The sequence below is a fragment of the Triturus cristatus genome, chromosome 7 (assembly GCF_964204655.1).
Source record: "Triturus cristatus chromosome 7, aTriCri1.1, whole genome shotgun sequence".
Lineage (NCBI taxonomy): Eukaryota > Metazoa > Chordata > Amphibia > Caudata > Salamandridae > Triturus > Triturus cristatus.
Window position 1 is genome coordinate 31938049 of NC_140590.1, and position 16416 is coordinate 31954464.

Sequence of the window (16416 nt, forward strand, 5' to 3'; positions counted from 1 at the left end):
GCCTTTCAGATTATTACCACAAATTGGAAAGATGCCACTAAAATTGCTTTTAATGGTTGGTGCAACATCTATTCCTTTAAAGATCAAAAAAGATTTATTATGGTCACCACTCACCTCCTTCCTATCTAGGCAATCTGTTTATCTACATCTAATGTTACCAGTTATAATGTTACATACATTTTGGAAAATTAAATAGTTGATATCGTTATTATTGCATTACTGTTAAAGTTTATTTTGCTTCTCTTCTTTTCTTTCTTTTCCTCTTCTTCTCTATTCTCTTGTATTTCTCTTCTTTCTTAAAAATTGTTAAAAATGCATATGGGTTAATAATGTTTTTTTTAATATCTCTCAATTCAGGCTCACTGATCTCTGTTGTTAATTCATCAGTTTATATATTATTATCTGTGGTTGAATTTTAATCTTACTTTTTTTACTTTTCTTGTTCATATTTTATTCTTTCTTTCCCCTTGAGTGGTTTGAATTGATTGTGTATTGCCCTTCATAATTGTAATTTTTTTTACATATTCTCAATAAAGCATTCTAAACATTAAAAGAGGATCTAGGGGCTCAGATATATCCTTTGTGTGGATGCTATGCTGCACATATAGTGTCAAGGTACATATGTGTGCAGTTATAAATTATACATCTATAGCTACCTACATATACTTTCCTTCACAATACTGTGGTTGTATTTTGTCTAAGATATTTTTATAGCACAATATTTTATCTATGATATTCTCGTACAATAGTACTTTGGGAAGCATGTCCTCTAGCAGGTAGCCCTTATGTAATGCATACGTATGTGCCTTTGATGCACTGAAACAAAACTACTACTTCTAAGAGTTCCACATGAGTAAGGAAACTCGTTGTTTGTCTGAGGAGCCACAGTTACAGTGTTTAAATGTTCATTTTGCACTCCCTTGTTCCACAATCAGTTGCCATTTGCAACTTATCAGGAAGGTTATTTTAGGGATGGATACATCTCTGATAGGTTCCTCAGGAAGGAGCAGCCTAGCAAGATAGTGAGGGTCAAGGTGGAAGATATGAAGTAAGATCACAGGGGCAATAAAGGCATCATTCAAAGGATGTGATGTACCTCTACTTTAAAGAGGAAAAAGGAGGGGAGCAGTGGCATAACAAAAGCCCTCGCTACCCTGCAATGCAGGGGCCCCGAGCTCCAGGAGCCACCCTCAGTACAGCACCTTGGCCTGAGCGCAACTGAAAAGGTCTGGTGGGAGGGCCCTTCCTGTACTTTGCAGAGGCAGGGGAGGGACAGAGGAGAGGAGAAGAGAGCTAGGAGAGCTAGGAGCTATCACCAAGTCTGTCCAACCAAGTTACGAAATCAGGTTGATCCTACTCCAACATTTTTTGCGCTGGAAAGAAGACTTCACCTGAGGCATGCAGCTAACGTATCTGGCTGAAGCGCACCATGCTCAGCTGCACTTTCCCTCTAGAGGCTTTCAAGCTCCAAAAAAAGAGACTGTCTTCAGGACTGTAGCAGTATATTTTTAGGGGGACAAATACTGGTTGTACTACTAAATAGCTACTCTCAGAAAATCTTGGTACAAGAATAATGAGGACAGGATATTAGTGGCGGATAGTGTTTATTTAAAAATATTTAGGGATGCAAAAATGGTGAAAACTAAATAGCATTTAAATGCCATTTTCCAGGGGAAGTTGAGAAGGTTCCACAATATATTTCACTGTAAGATTGTGACAAAAAATGAATAGTTCAATTACATTTCATCAAAAGTACCAATCACAAATTGCATGGACTTGAAGCAGGCTCCAATATTGACATACACCCCTCATAGCTACAGGCAGATTGTGGGTTATGTTGTATAAAAGAAGACCTTTGTTAGAAATCAACCAGCAAGGCAGGTGGGCTTGGAAAAGTATAGGTGATTGTGTGAGCCTGGGAAGGGTTCATTTGAGTCCCATGGCCTGACTGAGGACACTAGTACGGGTGGATGTAACTCACATATTTCTGGGTGATTAGTCACATGGAATGTCCTAAGAATTCTGTGATTTTACAATTGAATTACATGAGAAGAGTAAGTCTGCATTTAGAGCTATTTCTTAGCGCACAAATGACCCCTCATGCCCAAAATGGATACAAGGGTGATTTTGCGCTAAGAGATAATGCCAAATGCAACAAAACAGGAATAGTGTGCGCGAGCAGCCACTAGCACTTGCTAAATGAGCTTTTGGGGAGGAATTTTCCCCCAAATTAATGTCAAATTGGACACCAGGATGCATTTTGTGCTAAGGAACAGCACCAAATGCAGCAAAACACAACTACAAGTGCTGAATATGCTCATCCATTTTGATTTTGCTGCCAAATTACTGTTAATTATGCAAGGGGTAGGCTTAACTTAGAGGCAATGTGTAAAGTATGTGTGCAACTCTTCAGACCGTAATAAAGTGACCAGTACCACACAAAAGGATCCCACACCAGATGAAAATAATAGAGATTTCTGTGATATATATAAAACAAATCAAAACTACAAAAATTCAATCAGTAGAACTGGAGATATGCAAATTTAGAGATTTTTGTGAAAATAGTGGCCAAAAAGCACAAAGCACCAACTGTGGATATCTCGTTGCTCTGAACTGAGACAAAGTTACAAGTTCAGGTCGACTGCGAGAGAGCGCAGGCCATCTAGGCCAGCAGAACAAAGTATTTTAAATCAAGGTTTGCGGAGCATTGCAAGGAACCATGTCGAAGATGTGCCACTGAAGTGATGCGTCGATTAGGAGATGCAGCAAGGCTTGTCATCAAGGATCCCGTCGACAAGGGCTTGCGATGCAAAGTCTGAGATACGAGGCTGCATTGCGGTGGTGGCATTGTGATAATGGCTGTCGTCGACGAGAGATGCAAGGGTCTGCCCCGAAGATGCATCATGCAGCGGTGGTTCCAAATAGTTTGCTGGCTGCGGAGGCTGTGCGGGTCTCAGCAAAGGGTCCAATCCATGCAGCAGCAGAGATGTGTGGGTTCTGAACGGGGTCTGGCCACACAGCAGAAGAAATGCTTTGGTTCCACCATATCCACAGAGGCTGGCAGAGCACCTTAGGCCCACTACCAACGGTCCAGGACTGGGGTGGCACCACTTGGCAGGGTAGACTCACAGATGTCAGTGTACAAGTGCTAGGATAGAGGTTGTTGGAGCCATCTGTTCTTGAGGCTCAAGTCTGGAGGCCAACGAACTAGCCCTTGGAGTCACTCAGGTGGTCCTGGGTTACACATATGCAGGTCCAGTCCTTGTAACACAGGCAAGAGGACAGCAGGCTGTAGGTCAGTACAGCAGGGCAGCAGTCCTTAAGAGCAACAGTCCAGCAGAGTTTCAATCCCTTCAGCAGCACAGCGGTCCTTCTTCCTGGCAGAGTATCCACAGGTCCAGAAGTGTACTGAAGGGCTGGTGTCTGAGGTCCAGCCTTTATACCCATCTGTGTCTTTGAAGTGGGAGAAGCAGGTATGGCTTTGAAGTGCACAGGTGGGCTGCCTTCTTGGCCCTGGCTCCAGACTGACTATATCGGGTAGGCAGCCTTTTATGTGGAGGCAGTCCACAGCCTATTCAAGTGTAAGATGTACTGTGAGCAGCTCCTCTCTCCCATCCTGCCAAAGATGGCCCATCCAGGTACACCTAAGCCATGTATTGTGTGTGGTTGCCTAGGAGTAATAAACAAAGCCTATCTGCCAGCTACAGCCAGTCATTTGACCCAGAGACAGGCTGAAGGTACCAAATGGCTAAGGCAGGAACATCCTAACTTTCCAAAATTGCAATTCAAAATCTGACTTCACTATAAGTTAGGAGTTTTCATTACAATTCCAAAGACAACAAACATAAGGCGATTACCTGCTCTCATGTGGTAATTACTGATTAATAAATTAAATAGGGTAACTCCAATGTTATCATGAGAGGTAGGCCGTTCAGTAGTGAAAAATGAATTCAAAGAGTTGTTCACTACTAGGAGATGTAATACTTGAAAATAGATTTCCTACTTTTTGAATACATTGCACCCTCCCCTCTGGGCTGTCCATATTGTGGACTTATTACTTAGATAGAATTAAAATTCCCCCAACTGATAACTGACTTCCTTATGCTAATCATAAAATTGGAGCTGTTTTACTTGGAGGATGTTCCCCAGGTGGAGGCTGCTTTGTTTCCAGGATTGGTTTGCAATGCTAATTCAATCCGCAGTGGAGGCAAATTCACCAATTCATTTACAGTGTATAATCTGCCAACATGTGCAGCAGTCCTTGCTCAATCATGAAATGAGGGACAGATTTTAAAACAGGTGTGTGTTCCTTTGGTAAAGTGATAGGAAAGACCCTCCCCAACACACATTATATGATGGATACTATGTATGTGGGCACTGCATAGTATGTAGAGAGGTGTATTGCCAGCGTCATGTAGACACAAAGGCCAGGCCGCGGTTACACCCTCAGGCCTTGTGCAGAGAGCTCATCTACATTTACTAAGATTAAATGTACTAAAGAGTTAAGAGAGGCTACCCTAATGAAGGAAGGAAGATTTCCTGCAGCATCTTCAACTAACAGTAGCCACTCACAGACTGTCGCAGCAGGGCACCTCATGGGTCTCTGTAAAAAGTTGGAGGTAGTTTTTCTGCCAGACATAGCTCACAGTCTAGTGTGTGAAGGGATCAAAGCAACCCCCAAAAGCTATGCTCTTATTGCACAGAGTGAAAGGCGTATGCAATTTGTTCCATGCAGTATGAAAATTAAAAACAAAAACATTACGAATACATTAGATTTGTTCATATGTGACATTATTTACATTTTTACTCGAACCATGACCTCATCACTGCCAGTTACTCACCGCTGACTGACCCTCGCGCCCTTTCTTCACGTTCTCATAGTGGGCATCAGCGTTTTTGATGACACTGGGATTCTGGAACATGTTTTCATCTGAGGCAGAGAGTAATGAAAGCATTACTGTTGTGTCACATATCCAGAGTATTGTATATAATATACAGAGAGATAAAATAAGGGCCATGTTACAGACTTTTACCTTTGTTTGTGCCCTTCTGGCTCAGGCGTCTTTCATAATGAACCGCCATCACTGCGACAATGATTGCAGCACCGAGGAGAACTCCACAGGCCACGCCCAGGGTGGTCTGCCAGCAGGTGCCAGGGGTGGGGCAAGGACTGTCTGTAGGAGGGAGGTCCGTCCCTGCAGAATGAAGGCAGTCAGTGAGTGTCTGGATTATATATACTGGATCTGAGCACATGCAGTGGGGCTGTAACAATCTTTAGAGTGGCGGTGCTGGCCAATAATGCCACCTCACTAAGACTTAAGGGTTGTGATAGAAGAGTGAGTGCAATAAATGGAGATACATGAACATGAGAATATGGGTATTGCGAAGAGGAGAGTAGTACATTTTGAAATACATGTTCATAAATATATGGCTACATTGTGTGGTAAGGTAATGCCAGTCTTTCTGCATTTGTACTACCAGAAAAACACTACTGAGCATGCAACTGAATTTTGATATGGGAAGAGTAAGTCCTTAATCTCAACACCGTAACTTATGTGCAGCCATCCTGAGGTCACCTTTGTGCCAGCTGATCTATCTCACATAATCTCAATCAGGGCTTTAACCATTACACTATTAATAGTATAGTATTCCCACAACATATCTCCCAGTGCCCTCTGAACTGCCTGATTTAACCAACAATTCCATGGTGCCCTTAACTAATCAGATTATTCTCTCCCCCTGCCCATTAATCATGGGATTGTACAAAGAGGTGTGTGTATGACAAATTTCACATCCTTCCAAAATGTTCTTAATTTCCAAAGTGGGCCAGGCATGGCAGAATTCCGTCCTTACTAAAAATTGGCCTCCATGCCCCAATGCAGATCAACAACCACTGCTGCATATCTGAAAGATCTAGTAAGGATCATAAAAAGGATCAATAAACACATTTTGTCACATGACAATCATAGATCATCTATATGTTGGGTAGGATTTACAGTACCCAAAGCTACCTACAAACCCTTCTCCACTCTCTCACACACCACCTCACACTTAAACACCCATTCCTTTGTCTGATCTTCCAACCTACTACTTGACATGGTTCAAAGTCATGGCCGTCCCAAGGTAGCTTTTAAGGGGAAATGCTAACAATTTGGACCTGACACCTCAGGGGAACAAATTGTCTCTGATCGGCTGAGGCAAGCCTGCTGGCATGTGCACGCTTTGATAAAAATACTCTGGGGGGGGGGGGTTGTGCTTTTTCGGTTGTGATTCCTCAGCTGTGGAATAAGCTCCCAGATAGCATGCGTTGGGAAACTTCCTTACTTCCGTTTAGGAAGGGACTTAAGACCTTCCTTTTTACTCAGGGGCTCGGATAGGCTTCTCCGATGATGTTAAGTTCCAGGTTTAGGGTTTGTTTTGCGCCTAGAGACCTGTTGGTGATTTGGCGCTATATAAATACAAATTAACAAAAACAATAACAAACATATAAAGCAAAGTTAATCCTTTGGTAAGAATGTTATCTCATGAAATATCAATAAATGTCCCCTCATAGTGCAAGTACTACAGTGACAACGAAGAGACAACAAGTACTGAGATCGATTTCTACTTAGTATGAGGTATGCTGACAAACTACAAATCCTAGCAGTCAATGATGACATCAGCGCGTAATTGAATACTGAAACAGAGTGAATCACCAATGGCAAATGAGGACATCTGAAGGGAGCCAGGATGCTGCCATCGACTAGAAGATGGAGACATCGAACATGGACTAAGCAACTGGATCAGTATCTTTGGAAAGCAGGTGGGTGTATGAGACCAAGCATGATATACTCAAGCAAAAGGTTAACTAAGGAACTCGGGGGCATATTATCAAGCCAGGCGATAGAATTATTATTTATTAGATGTGAAGGACATCTAACATGGGCTTCAATTGGAATTCCACAGAGCATATTATCAAGCCCATTATCGCCGCTTTAGCGGCGGTTTTCTGCCACTAAAGCGGCGATAATTTTATGAGGATCCTCATATCCACGAAGTAAGCTTTTGGGGCTATTTAACATTAATGAGTGTTGCCCTGGTCCAGTTCTTAACTGCTGTAACAGCTCAGGGACACCGAGCTGCCTCAATTGCAAACTCATGCTCACAGATACTAAGAGCATACTAAACACTAATATGTATCCCAGAAAGCCCACCAAAATAAAAGGGAATGACACATTTGATCCTAAAGGAAATATGGCCCCACAAGGACTACACTTTGCACTCATAAATGCACATTCGTTAATCAAACACAAATACGAATTTGTGGATTTCGTTAAGTGCATGCCCTCAACATAATATTTGTTGTTGAAACTTAGGCGGGTGACTCCTCTGGCTTTGACCTGGTGGTGGCCATCCCACTAGGTTTCTTAACCGCTAGAAAAGATCATATAGGAAAAAAAGGGGGAGGGCTAGCCATAGTCTATTGGGACTACATGAAAGCAGTCTTTAAAGAGATCCCTACAGGCTCTGGCTGTGAAGTTCTCTCCTTCAAGGTAGCTATTAATCACACCTATTCCCTTAATGGGCTTTTGGTTTATCAGGCTCCCGGTCCTAGGGCTAACTTTATACATACCATGGGGCAGCTACTTGAAGATAAAATCAACCTCCAGCACAACACTATTCTCAGTGACCTTAATTTGTCATCTAGAGAATCATCGAAACAAAGGTTCTAGTGCCCTCTTGGATCTGTTGACAAGTGTAGGTTTAAAATAGATTACGGGAGACCCCACCCATAGAGCTGGGCACCTCCTGGACACCGTCTTTCCTCACTGCCCTTTTTTAAAATTCAATAATACTCTTCAACTACACTGGTCTGACCATGTAGTTGTTATGCTAACCCTTACAATGCCTTCTATGGCAGGCAACAGGCCCTTTTCAGTAAAAAATCATAGGAGATATCAATGGCATCAACTAGATAGAACTGAGTTTAACACCCAATTGTTCAAAAGCAGCCCCCTTCTTTCTCAAGATCTAGAGATAAGCATTGTCTGACTATCACAACTGGATTGCATGATCAGTACAATCAATAATCCCTCAGAAAGTAGGGACAACTAGCAGAACAGCCCCCACTGAACCATGGTTTTCAGAGGAGCTAAGCCTTTTTAAGAGGCGATGTCGTAGACAAGAAAGGCGCTGGAGGCACTTCTATGACACCAAGGAAAAAGAAACATATAAGGAACTACTAACACAATATAAAGAAACGGTTTATAAAACTAAAATCAAATATTTCTCGGAGAAAATTAAAGCAGCGAAGAATGATTCTAAAGAAATGTTTGCTACGGTCCAGATACTCAGCCGCACTCAGGAGTCTAGGAACAATGTAATAGATCAAGTTTTTTGTAACGCCCTAGCATCTTCCTTCTGTGGAAAGGTATCTAGCATCTATGGTGCGTTTGCTTTGTGGCCTTTAAAGCACACAAGCACTCCGTCTTTACATAATGATACAGAGAGAGCAGAATCTAAATATCCCAACATCCTTCGAGTTCTCGATTTTCCTCAACTCTTAGACTTTCTACCTGTATCTTATGAGCAGGTCGCTAAACTTCTCTTGGTCACTAAAACTGGATCGCTATTGGATCCGTTGCCTCCTAAGATAGTGCAAACATTGGCAGAGACAGTTGCATGTTAATTCACGGACATATTCAATCAAGCCCTCAGAACTGGAATATTCCCAAAAATCGGGAAAAATACCTCTATAACCACTGTTAAAAAAAATCCAACTTAGATAAAACAGAGCCAAGTAACTATCATCCAATCTGACGCCTGCTCTTACCAGCAAAACTCCCTGAAAAGCATAGGAACCAAGAACTAACTACTTTCATCAACACCAGCCACATCCTGAACTCAATGCAGTACAGCTTCCGGAGTGGGCACAGTACAGACCTTGCCCAAATCACTGTGTCAGAAGAAATTAGACGTTCAGTAGATATTGGAGGCATGGTCGCCTTGATTCTTCTGGATCTTTCAGCGGCGTTCGATACGGCAGATCACAGCCTCTTGATAAATCGCCTCCAAGATTTAGGAATAGCAGGCGCAGCCCTTTCAATTTTCAAATCTTTTCTGGCAGATCAAGAACAAGTAGTGGAAGTTAACGGCTTTAGGTCGCATAGCTTCAAGCTCACATGTGGGGTCCCACTGGGCTCTTCCTTGAGCCCAATCCTTTTTAATGTGTATGTTACCCTGCTAGACAGACTGATTAAATCCTACGGTTTTGCTATGGTGTCATATGCGGATGACACTCAGATCATTGTCTCCATTTCAAATAATATGAAGGACACAGCCCACAAATTTCAAGCCTGTATGCAACATGTGAGCAGATGGATATCAGAGAACTGCCTCAAGTTAAACTCTAATAAAACTGAAGTTTTACTTTTTGGCAGAGATCCGTCCTTCTGGTCCGCTGACTGGTGGCCTTCGGAACTGGGCCCCCCCACCCACTCCGACCACTAAGGCAAACAACCTAGGAGTCGTCTTTGACACAATCCTGTCTTTTCCCCATCACGCGAAGGTGCTTACAGCATCTACTTTTTCCACATTGAACATTTTGAGAAACAATTTGTGCTATATAAATAAAATAAATAAATAAAATAAATAAATATGTGTCTGTGACATTTTGTTTGTATTTCTTAAACAATTGTGCATAATTTACACATTTGTTTATTAATCTGTATTTGATGTTCTTGCTATATATCAATGAGTATCTCTAGTTAATAACCTGATATTGTTTTAAGGAATGTAATTAACTGTGACCAATAAATAAGTATTAGCCGCATGATGAATAAAGTCTGCATGTTGCTCACCGATATAAATCAATTTGAATTGTATGCTGAGTGAGAATGCATCATATTTTGATGACTACTGGAGACAGCCACTCAGATTTTTCTACTGATTCCATGACTATTTCAGTGACCATCTGGTCTAATAAAACTTTAATTTCCGTTCTTATAACCACTGGAAACTCCTAACCTTTTGCCCAAAAGGCAAGGTTCTATTTTTCAATAACATTTTGTGAACATCCTCCTGAACCAACCCAACCTGTCCTCAAATTCCTTAGCAAATTTCTGAAAAACCTCTTCCAGTTCTGCATGTTCTACAATCATCACCAGATCAGTTGTTCTGTGTTTATTATAGATTGCAAGTCATATTTATTTATCCATCCTAAAATCGATTGGCCACTCTTAGGCACAGAAGAGGCTATTCACAAAGGTAAACTTACACATGAGTAAATCTACCCATTTAATTTTACTCTACTTTTGGCAATTCACCATTTACAGGTGTTAATTTCCTGTAAACTGTAGAGTTACAAGTCTGCACACCATAAATTCAGGAGGAGGAAGCTAATTTACAAGTTTAAAGTTACTATTACTGACTAACTTCACACACGTAGGGGTAGGTTTCTGTCTGCCACCATGGTGGAAATCTCTCTTTGGTAATGTATTGGGAAAAGTTATAAAGCATATTAGGGGCCTCATTACAATGAGGTTCAGACCGCAACCAACAGCTTGTTGGTTGCGGCCGTAACCGCATATACTGCTGCGGTCCAACCTACGCATTAATTTGCATGCAGTTGGAGGCAGCAGTCGGAGGAACCGACTGACAAAATTGATAGGACCGGATTCTTGCCTACCTGGCTCTCTCCAAGAATCCTCTCAGGATCTTTCTATCTGCTAAATAGTGTAGAGGGGAGAAAACCCAATTCTTAAAACATAATCACCCGAATCAAGTCTCATTTAGGAAGGACCACTGACTCCGAATCTAAAATTTGTAGGATTTTATTACATCCAAAAATAACTGCACATACAGACACCTCAGCACAAGGTGAAGAAGATAAATGGGCACTAAAACAAATGCAAGTCTACATAAGAGTCTCATACGACTTAAACAAAAAGGATCACAAGTTCAAGGATCATAAGAAATGCAATGGTTAAGCCAATGTCTACGTTAGGAATCATTAGCCTATAAAGGAAAACAATTAGTCTATCCCTACTCTAGCTCTAAGGTGACATCCCTACTTAACATTTCCCTCCCAGGCAAGAGAATAAAAAGGTGTCAGAAGTTAAGACTTCCTTAGAAGTACATTTACTTAGTCAGAGCTCGTTCTAAGATGCTCCTTCTAGCTTCCCATCTAAACCTCAACTGCTCCACCCTCGGGGCACAGTCCCTAATACAAAATCCCGAAAAACATAGAACACGCCCTTCGGCGCACGTCTTCAGCCAGGTCTTCTCCCAGTACTTTTCCAATGAAACTTGTACTCCATCCAACGACGGTTAGCTTGACCTTGGGTCCTAGGCACCTTCTCCGCTGAAAGTATGGCTTCTTGTACCATCCTAACTCCTAAAACAAAGACCTAGGGCCATATGTAGGTAACCTAGAAATACCGATTCCTAAATACCGAATTTTACCGAATCGTATTTAGAAATCAGTATTTGCTATGTACCTAATTTTTCGGTAACACTTACCGATTCTACAATACCGACCGGTGTTTCCGTTTCCGATCGGTATTTTCCGAATCGGTAAATACCGAATCGGAATTTACCGAATCGGTAATTCAAATGAACAGCAATTGAGGAATCAGCCAATCCTGTGCAAACCACACCCCACCCAACCAGGAAGTGGCCACACCCAGGCAGGTGCACACAATCAGCAGACTCTGGAGAGGCTGGGAGTGCAGAGGAGAGCAACAGAGCCAGTGGCTGAACTTGCACAGGAAATCTGACACAATGGCCAGCCAGGACAAAGAGAGAGATGGAGGGGAAAGGAAGAGGAAACTAAAATTCAGCCCAAAATAACTGCAGGTTTCTTGTGGAGGAGGTGGTGAAGCAGCACAATAAGCTGTTTGGAAAGCAGTCCCTGCAAGTGGCTGAATCCGAGAAAAGACGGATCTGGCTTGGAATCCAGGCGCAGGTAAATGCCATCGGAGTGATCCCCCGGGACATTGATGTGCTGAAGAAGCGGTGGTACGATATCCGTATCATCACAAAGAGGAAGATGACTGATTTGAAGAAAGAGGCCAGCCGGACAGGAGGAGGCAGGAACAGGGCACCTGCCCTGACTGAACTTGAGGAGCTCGTGGAGACCACGATTGAGCCGGAAAGTGTCGTTGGGTTGGGGATGCAGACAGCTCTGCCAGAGCTGCTACCAAACAAGGTAAGACGCATGCACAGCATTGTGCCTCCCCTTCCCCTATCCCAAATCCCCAATTGTGCAATGTGAATCCCACTCCAGTACAGGGGTTTGTGCATACCAGCAATGCATTATGGGAGATGTAGTCTGTGAAACCCCTATCATAACAAGATTCGCACAGAACAACAAGGCATGTGACACACATAAGCGATAAGCAGGCAGAGGACAATGAGATAGTGATGCAGAAGTTTATTATGATGTAAGCAATGCAGGGCTGCAGGTACACTGAGCTGATGTTGAATTTCTGTCCACAGGCGATACTTCGCGCAGGACTGCTCAGGAGAAGGGAGAGAGGGCACCCCGGAAGGACAGGACAGAGAAGGCCACCACGAGTGCTGGGCAGACAACAGCACCACAGCCAGCATCACCACCACAGCCAGCATCACCACCACAGCCAGCCATGCCACGACAGCCCGCCTCGCCACCACATCCACCCTAGCCACTCCTGCTGGCCTCACCCGCATTGGTGAGGCCTAGGAGGTGTGCAGTTGCCAGACTGCAGGTGTCAGAGTACTCATCAGAAGACTCGAGGGGGGAGGACACATCCACTGTGCCACTGGATGGTAGCAATGCCGGTTTGCCCTCTGCCTCTGAGGGTGCACACACAGGGGCCAGACGCTGCCGCAGGACTCGGGTGCGCAGTCCACCTCCACAGGGTGAGAGCCATGGTGTGTTCTTAGGGCTGGAGGCCACCATGGTGAAGGTGCAGCGCCTACAAGGCAAGGCAATCCAGTCAGTGCAGCGCCAGATGAAGGGCCTAAATGACACAATGGGCAACATTGACAGGGGCATAAGCTCAATGGCTGAGGGCATGAGGGAGATGGCTGCGGGCATCCGGGACATGTCCCAGTCCGTCATGCTGCTGTGCACAAAACTCGATGAGGACAGAGCAACACGGCGGAGGGAGAGGCAAAAAATTGATCACCACACAAGGGCAGTGAACCGCCTGGCAACTGCCACTTCTCTGCTCTGCAGGCGCTCCGTGGCAATGCAGGAGGGACTTGCGCACTGCAGCAATGATGTTTCAAGGGGGCTGGTGAGGGTGACCAGTGCACTTGAGGTGCTGCTTACAAGCCAGTCTGCCACAACTGGTGCTGTGGATGCTGGGGACAGCGAGGACACCACCAGTAGGAGCAGCATTACCCCCCGTCACAGACACACGGAGGAGCAGCAGACGGCATGGGGCTGCCACTGGTCCCACAGCCAGTGAGGACACTCAATCACTGGCATCCCACACTATAGTGCGTGGGCGCAGACGCTGATGCAGCACACAATTACAGGATGCAGTTGGGTGAAGGAACCCTTGACTTCCAACTATGGATTTCACCAATTTGGTAGGCCACTCTTGCCGTTGTGTTGTGGCGTAGTGCCGGATAATTAAAACTACGTCATAGCATCCAACTACTGGCTGTGTCCCCTTACTTACTTAGAAATAGTTGCATGTGATCTCTGCCCGTCTCACTCTCCCCTCTGTTGCTGCTGCCACTCCTGCTGCGTTGGGCTCTGGCTGTGCAAACTCATCATCATTGTCCTCAAAATCTGTTATTTCCACCTCTGTACCTGTCTTTGTAGCAAGGTTGTGCAGCATTGCACAACTGGCAATGATCTTGCAGCAGATGATGGGTGTGTACGGGTGTGCGCCACCGCTTTTGTGGAGGCAGCGGAACCTGCTTTTCAATAGTCCAAATGTGCGCTCCACCACGTTGTGTGTTGATTTGTGTGCCACGTTATATCGTCTCTCACTCAGGGTTGATGGGTGTAGGTAGGGAGTGAGGATGAATGACCGTACGGCATATGCACTATCGCCTAGGTGAGTAAGAGAGTAACATTAGTCACATACCTCAATACACATTGATATGCGGTAAGTATTAGGGAGTGTCACAGTGATTTACCTGGCAGGTATCCTTCTCCAAATTCTCCGGCAACCAGGCGTGTGTAGATCCCACTGTTCTGGAAGATGTAGGAGTCGTGGGTGCTCCCAGGAAACTTAGCTACGATATCAGTGATTATGTTGCCTGCATCGCAGATTACCTGCACATTTATGGAGTGGGTGGACTTTCTGTTCTTGTAGATGTGCTCAGTGGCTGCTGGTGGGCAGATTGGAATGTGTGTGCCATCAATACAGCCTATGACATGCGGGAACTGTGCCATCTGGTAAAAGTAGGTCTTTGTTTTCAGCAGTTCAGCGTGTGTGTTTGGGAAGCTGATGTAGTGTTGCATTCTCTGCATCATGGCATCCAGGAACTTCCTGAAGAAACGGGACAGGCAACTCTGGGATACCCCGCCTACCGCAGCTATCACCCCCTGGTAACTGCCAGATGCCAGTAGATGTAGGCTACAGAGCACCTGCACATGTGGTGGTATGGCATGCGCCCTTGTTGTTGGCTGGTCCAGGAGAGGGTGCAGGTCCCTTATCAGGTCCATGATGGTTTGGGGGTGTAGCCTGTACCTTTCATGTATCTCAGCCTCAGTCTGTTGAAAGAGTGTGATGCGCTGTCTGTAGATGCGTTCCTCCCGTCTCCAAATCCTCAGACCTGCTGCCTGTAGACTTAGGCGCCTAGCAATCACATACAGAGGTGTTCACGCTGTTGCATTTTGGGATTGCTTATATGCACTGTGGCTGATTACCACCAGCTTTCACTCTGTGTTAATTACCAACTCTTAAATACCGAATTTCATGGAATTCGATAATACCGAATTTACCTACATCTCTTTTCTCGTTTTACCACTTCATATTTACCGAATCGGTAAATATGAATTCGGTAAATATGAATCGGAAATTTAGAATTCGGTAAAGATGAATCGGTATTTACCGATTCATAATTACCGAATCCTTCTTTTTGGACTCCTACATCTCAATTGGCTAAATACCGGTCGGTAACGGGATATTTACCGAATTTCGGCCGTTACCGACCGGTATTTAGCTACCTACATATGGCCCCTAGTCTCTCTAACGAGCTAAATGTCCTTGCACCTGCAACAGAAACATGGGAACAAAAAACTTTTCACTTCTCTGATTTTCCATCATCCTGAAACCCAAAGCCTTTACCAAGAGAAATCATTTTCGGCCTACAGCGTTAGCTAACATAAGAAATGAACAGGCCTTTCTCTTTATATGTATATGCGATCAGGCCTTTACACCGTTAAACACATTACTAAATCACACATTAAGAATTAGTTAATTATTCTTTTAAACGTAAATAAGCAAACTGCACATATAACTTTAACATAGCACATGTTTAACTAACACATTACATTACACAAAATCAAAATAATGCATTTGCGAAAATACATTTGCAATGATCTACGACATTATTCTTCATGGAAAGCATGGTTACATTTCTAATCACACCTATGTTAAATGATTCTAGTAATACAATTTCTATGTCACAGCTAAAACTACTTCAAATAATATGTTGGTGCGAACTAACAGTGATTATGATGCACCCCTACAAATTTCAGAATAACTTTGCCACGCTCTATCACAATCAAACAGGCTCATGGAGTCCGTCAGAATCTTCTCATAATCCCTTAAGGACGGTATCCGACAGACTTTCCATGTCAGCCTTTTTGACATGGAAAGGCTGTCACAAAGCGACTTTCGAGGCCTCTAGCATGGCCCCTTGGCCCTCTGCATGTGGTCCTGGGGGGTACCTATGGTGCCCCCTTAACATTCATGCACTGTGTAGCAGGCACCGTGAATTGCCTACCAGACTGTGCAAGGATGCTTAAAAACGTACATTTTTCAATGGGAGCTTGTGCCGTGGGCGGTTTTGATCTGCCGCACATGCTCCCATTCCAAAATGGAAATTTGTGACCACACCATGTACGGTCGTAATCCAATTGCGGGTTCGGAACCACTGATCTGAGGTCAGTCGGTTCCCAATCCGCAGTGATGTCGGCCGGAGGCATTACAATTATAATATGATATATGTATATGTATATATATATATATATATATATATATTCACTGAAAAAACCATAGGTTTCACACATGTTATAGTTAGCGGAAATTTTACTGATAAAAAAACTGTGAAATTGCCCCGTTATAGTTAGTGCTGGCAACTATAACTCACGCGACCGCAATCCTCTGCTGATGCTAATACTGTATTTAGACACTTATTTGCCCATGTCTTCTTCCATACATTTTTAGCTATACATATATTACAAATATTTTTTTTTCATAAAGACAC

At 43.7% G+C, this 16416-nt stretch overlaps 1 protein-coding gene across 2 annotated transcripts in view; it reads right to left on the reverse strand.

The window, feature by feature from the left end:
• LOC146808739 (cell adhesion molecule CEACAM6-like) overlaps positions 1-16416 on the reverse strand; it is a 668079-nt gene that overhangs the window by 27688 nt on the left and 623975 nt on the right. For both annotated transcript variants that reach the window (XM_085615553.1, XM_085615554.1), the window contains 2 exons: positions 5034-5195; positions 4842-4930 (listed from right to left, as the gene is read on the reverse strand). In XM_085615553.1, coding sequence (XP_085471679.1) covers positions 4842-4930; positions 5034-5195 — 251 coding nt within the window. The remainder of the gene's footprint in view (positions 1-4841; positions 4931-5033; positions 5196-16416) is intronic.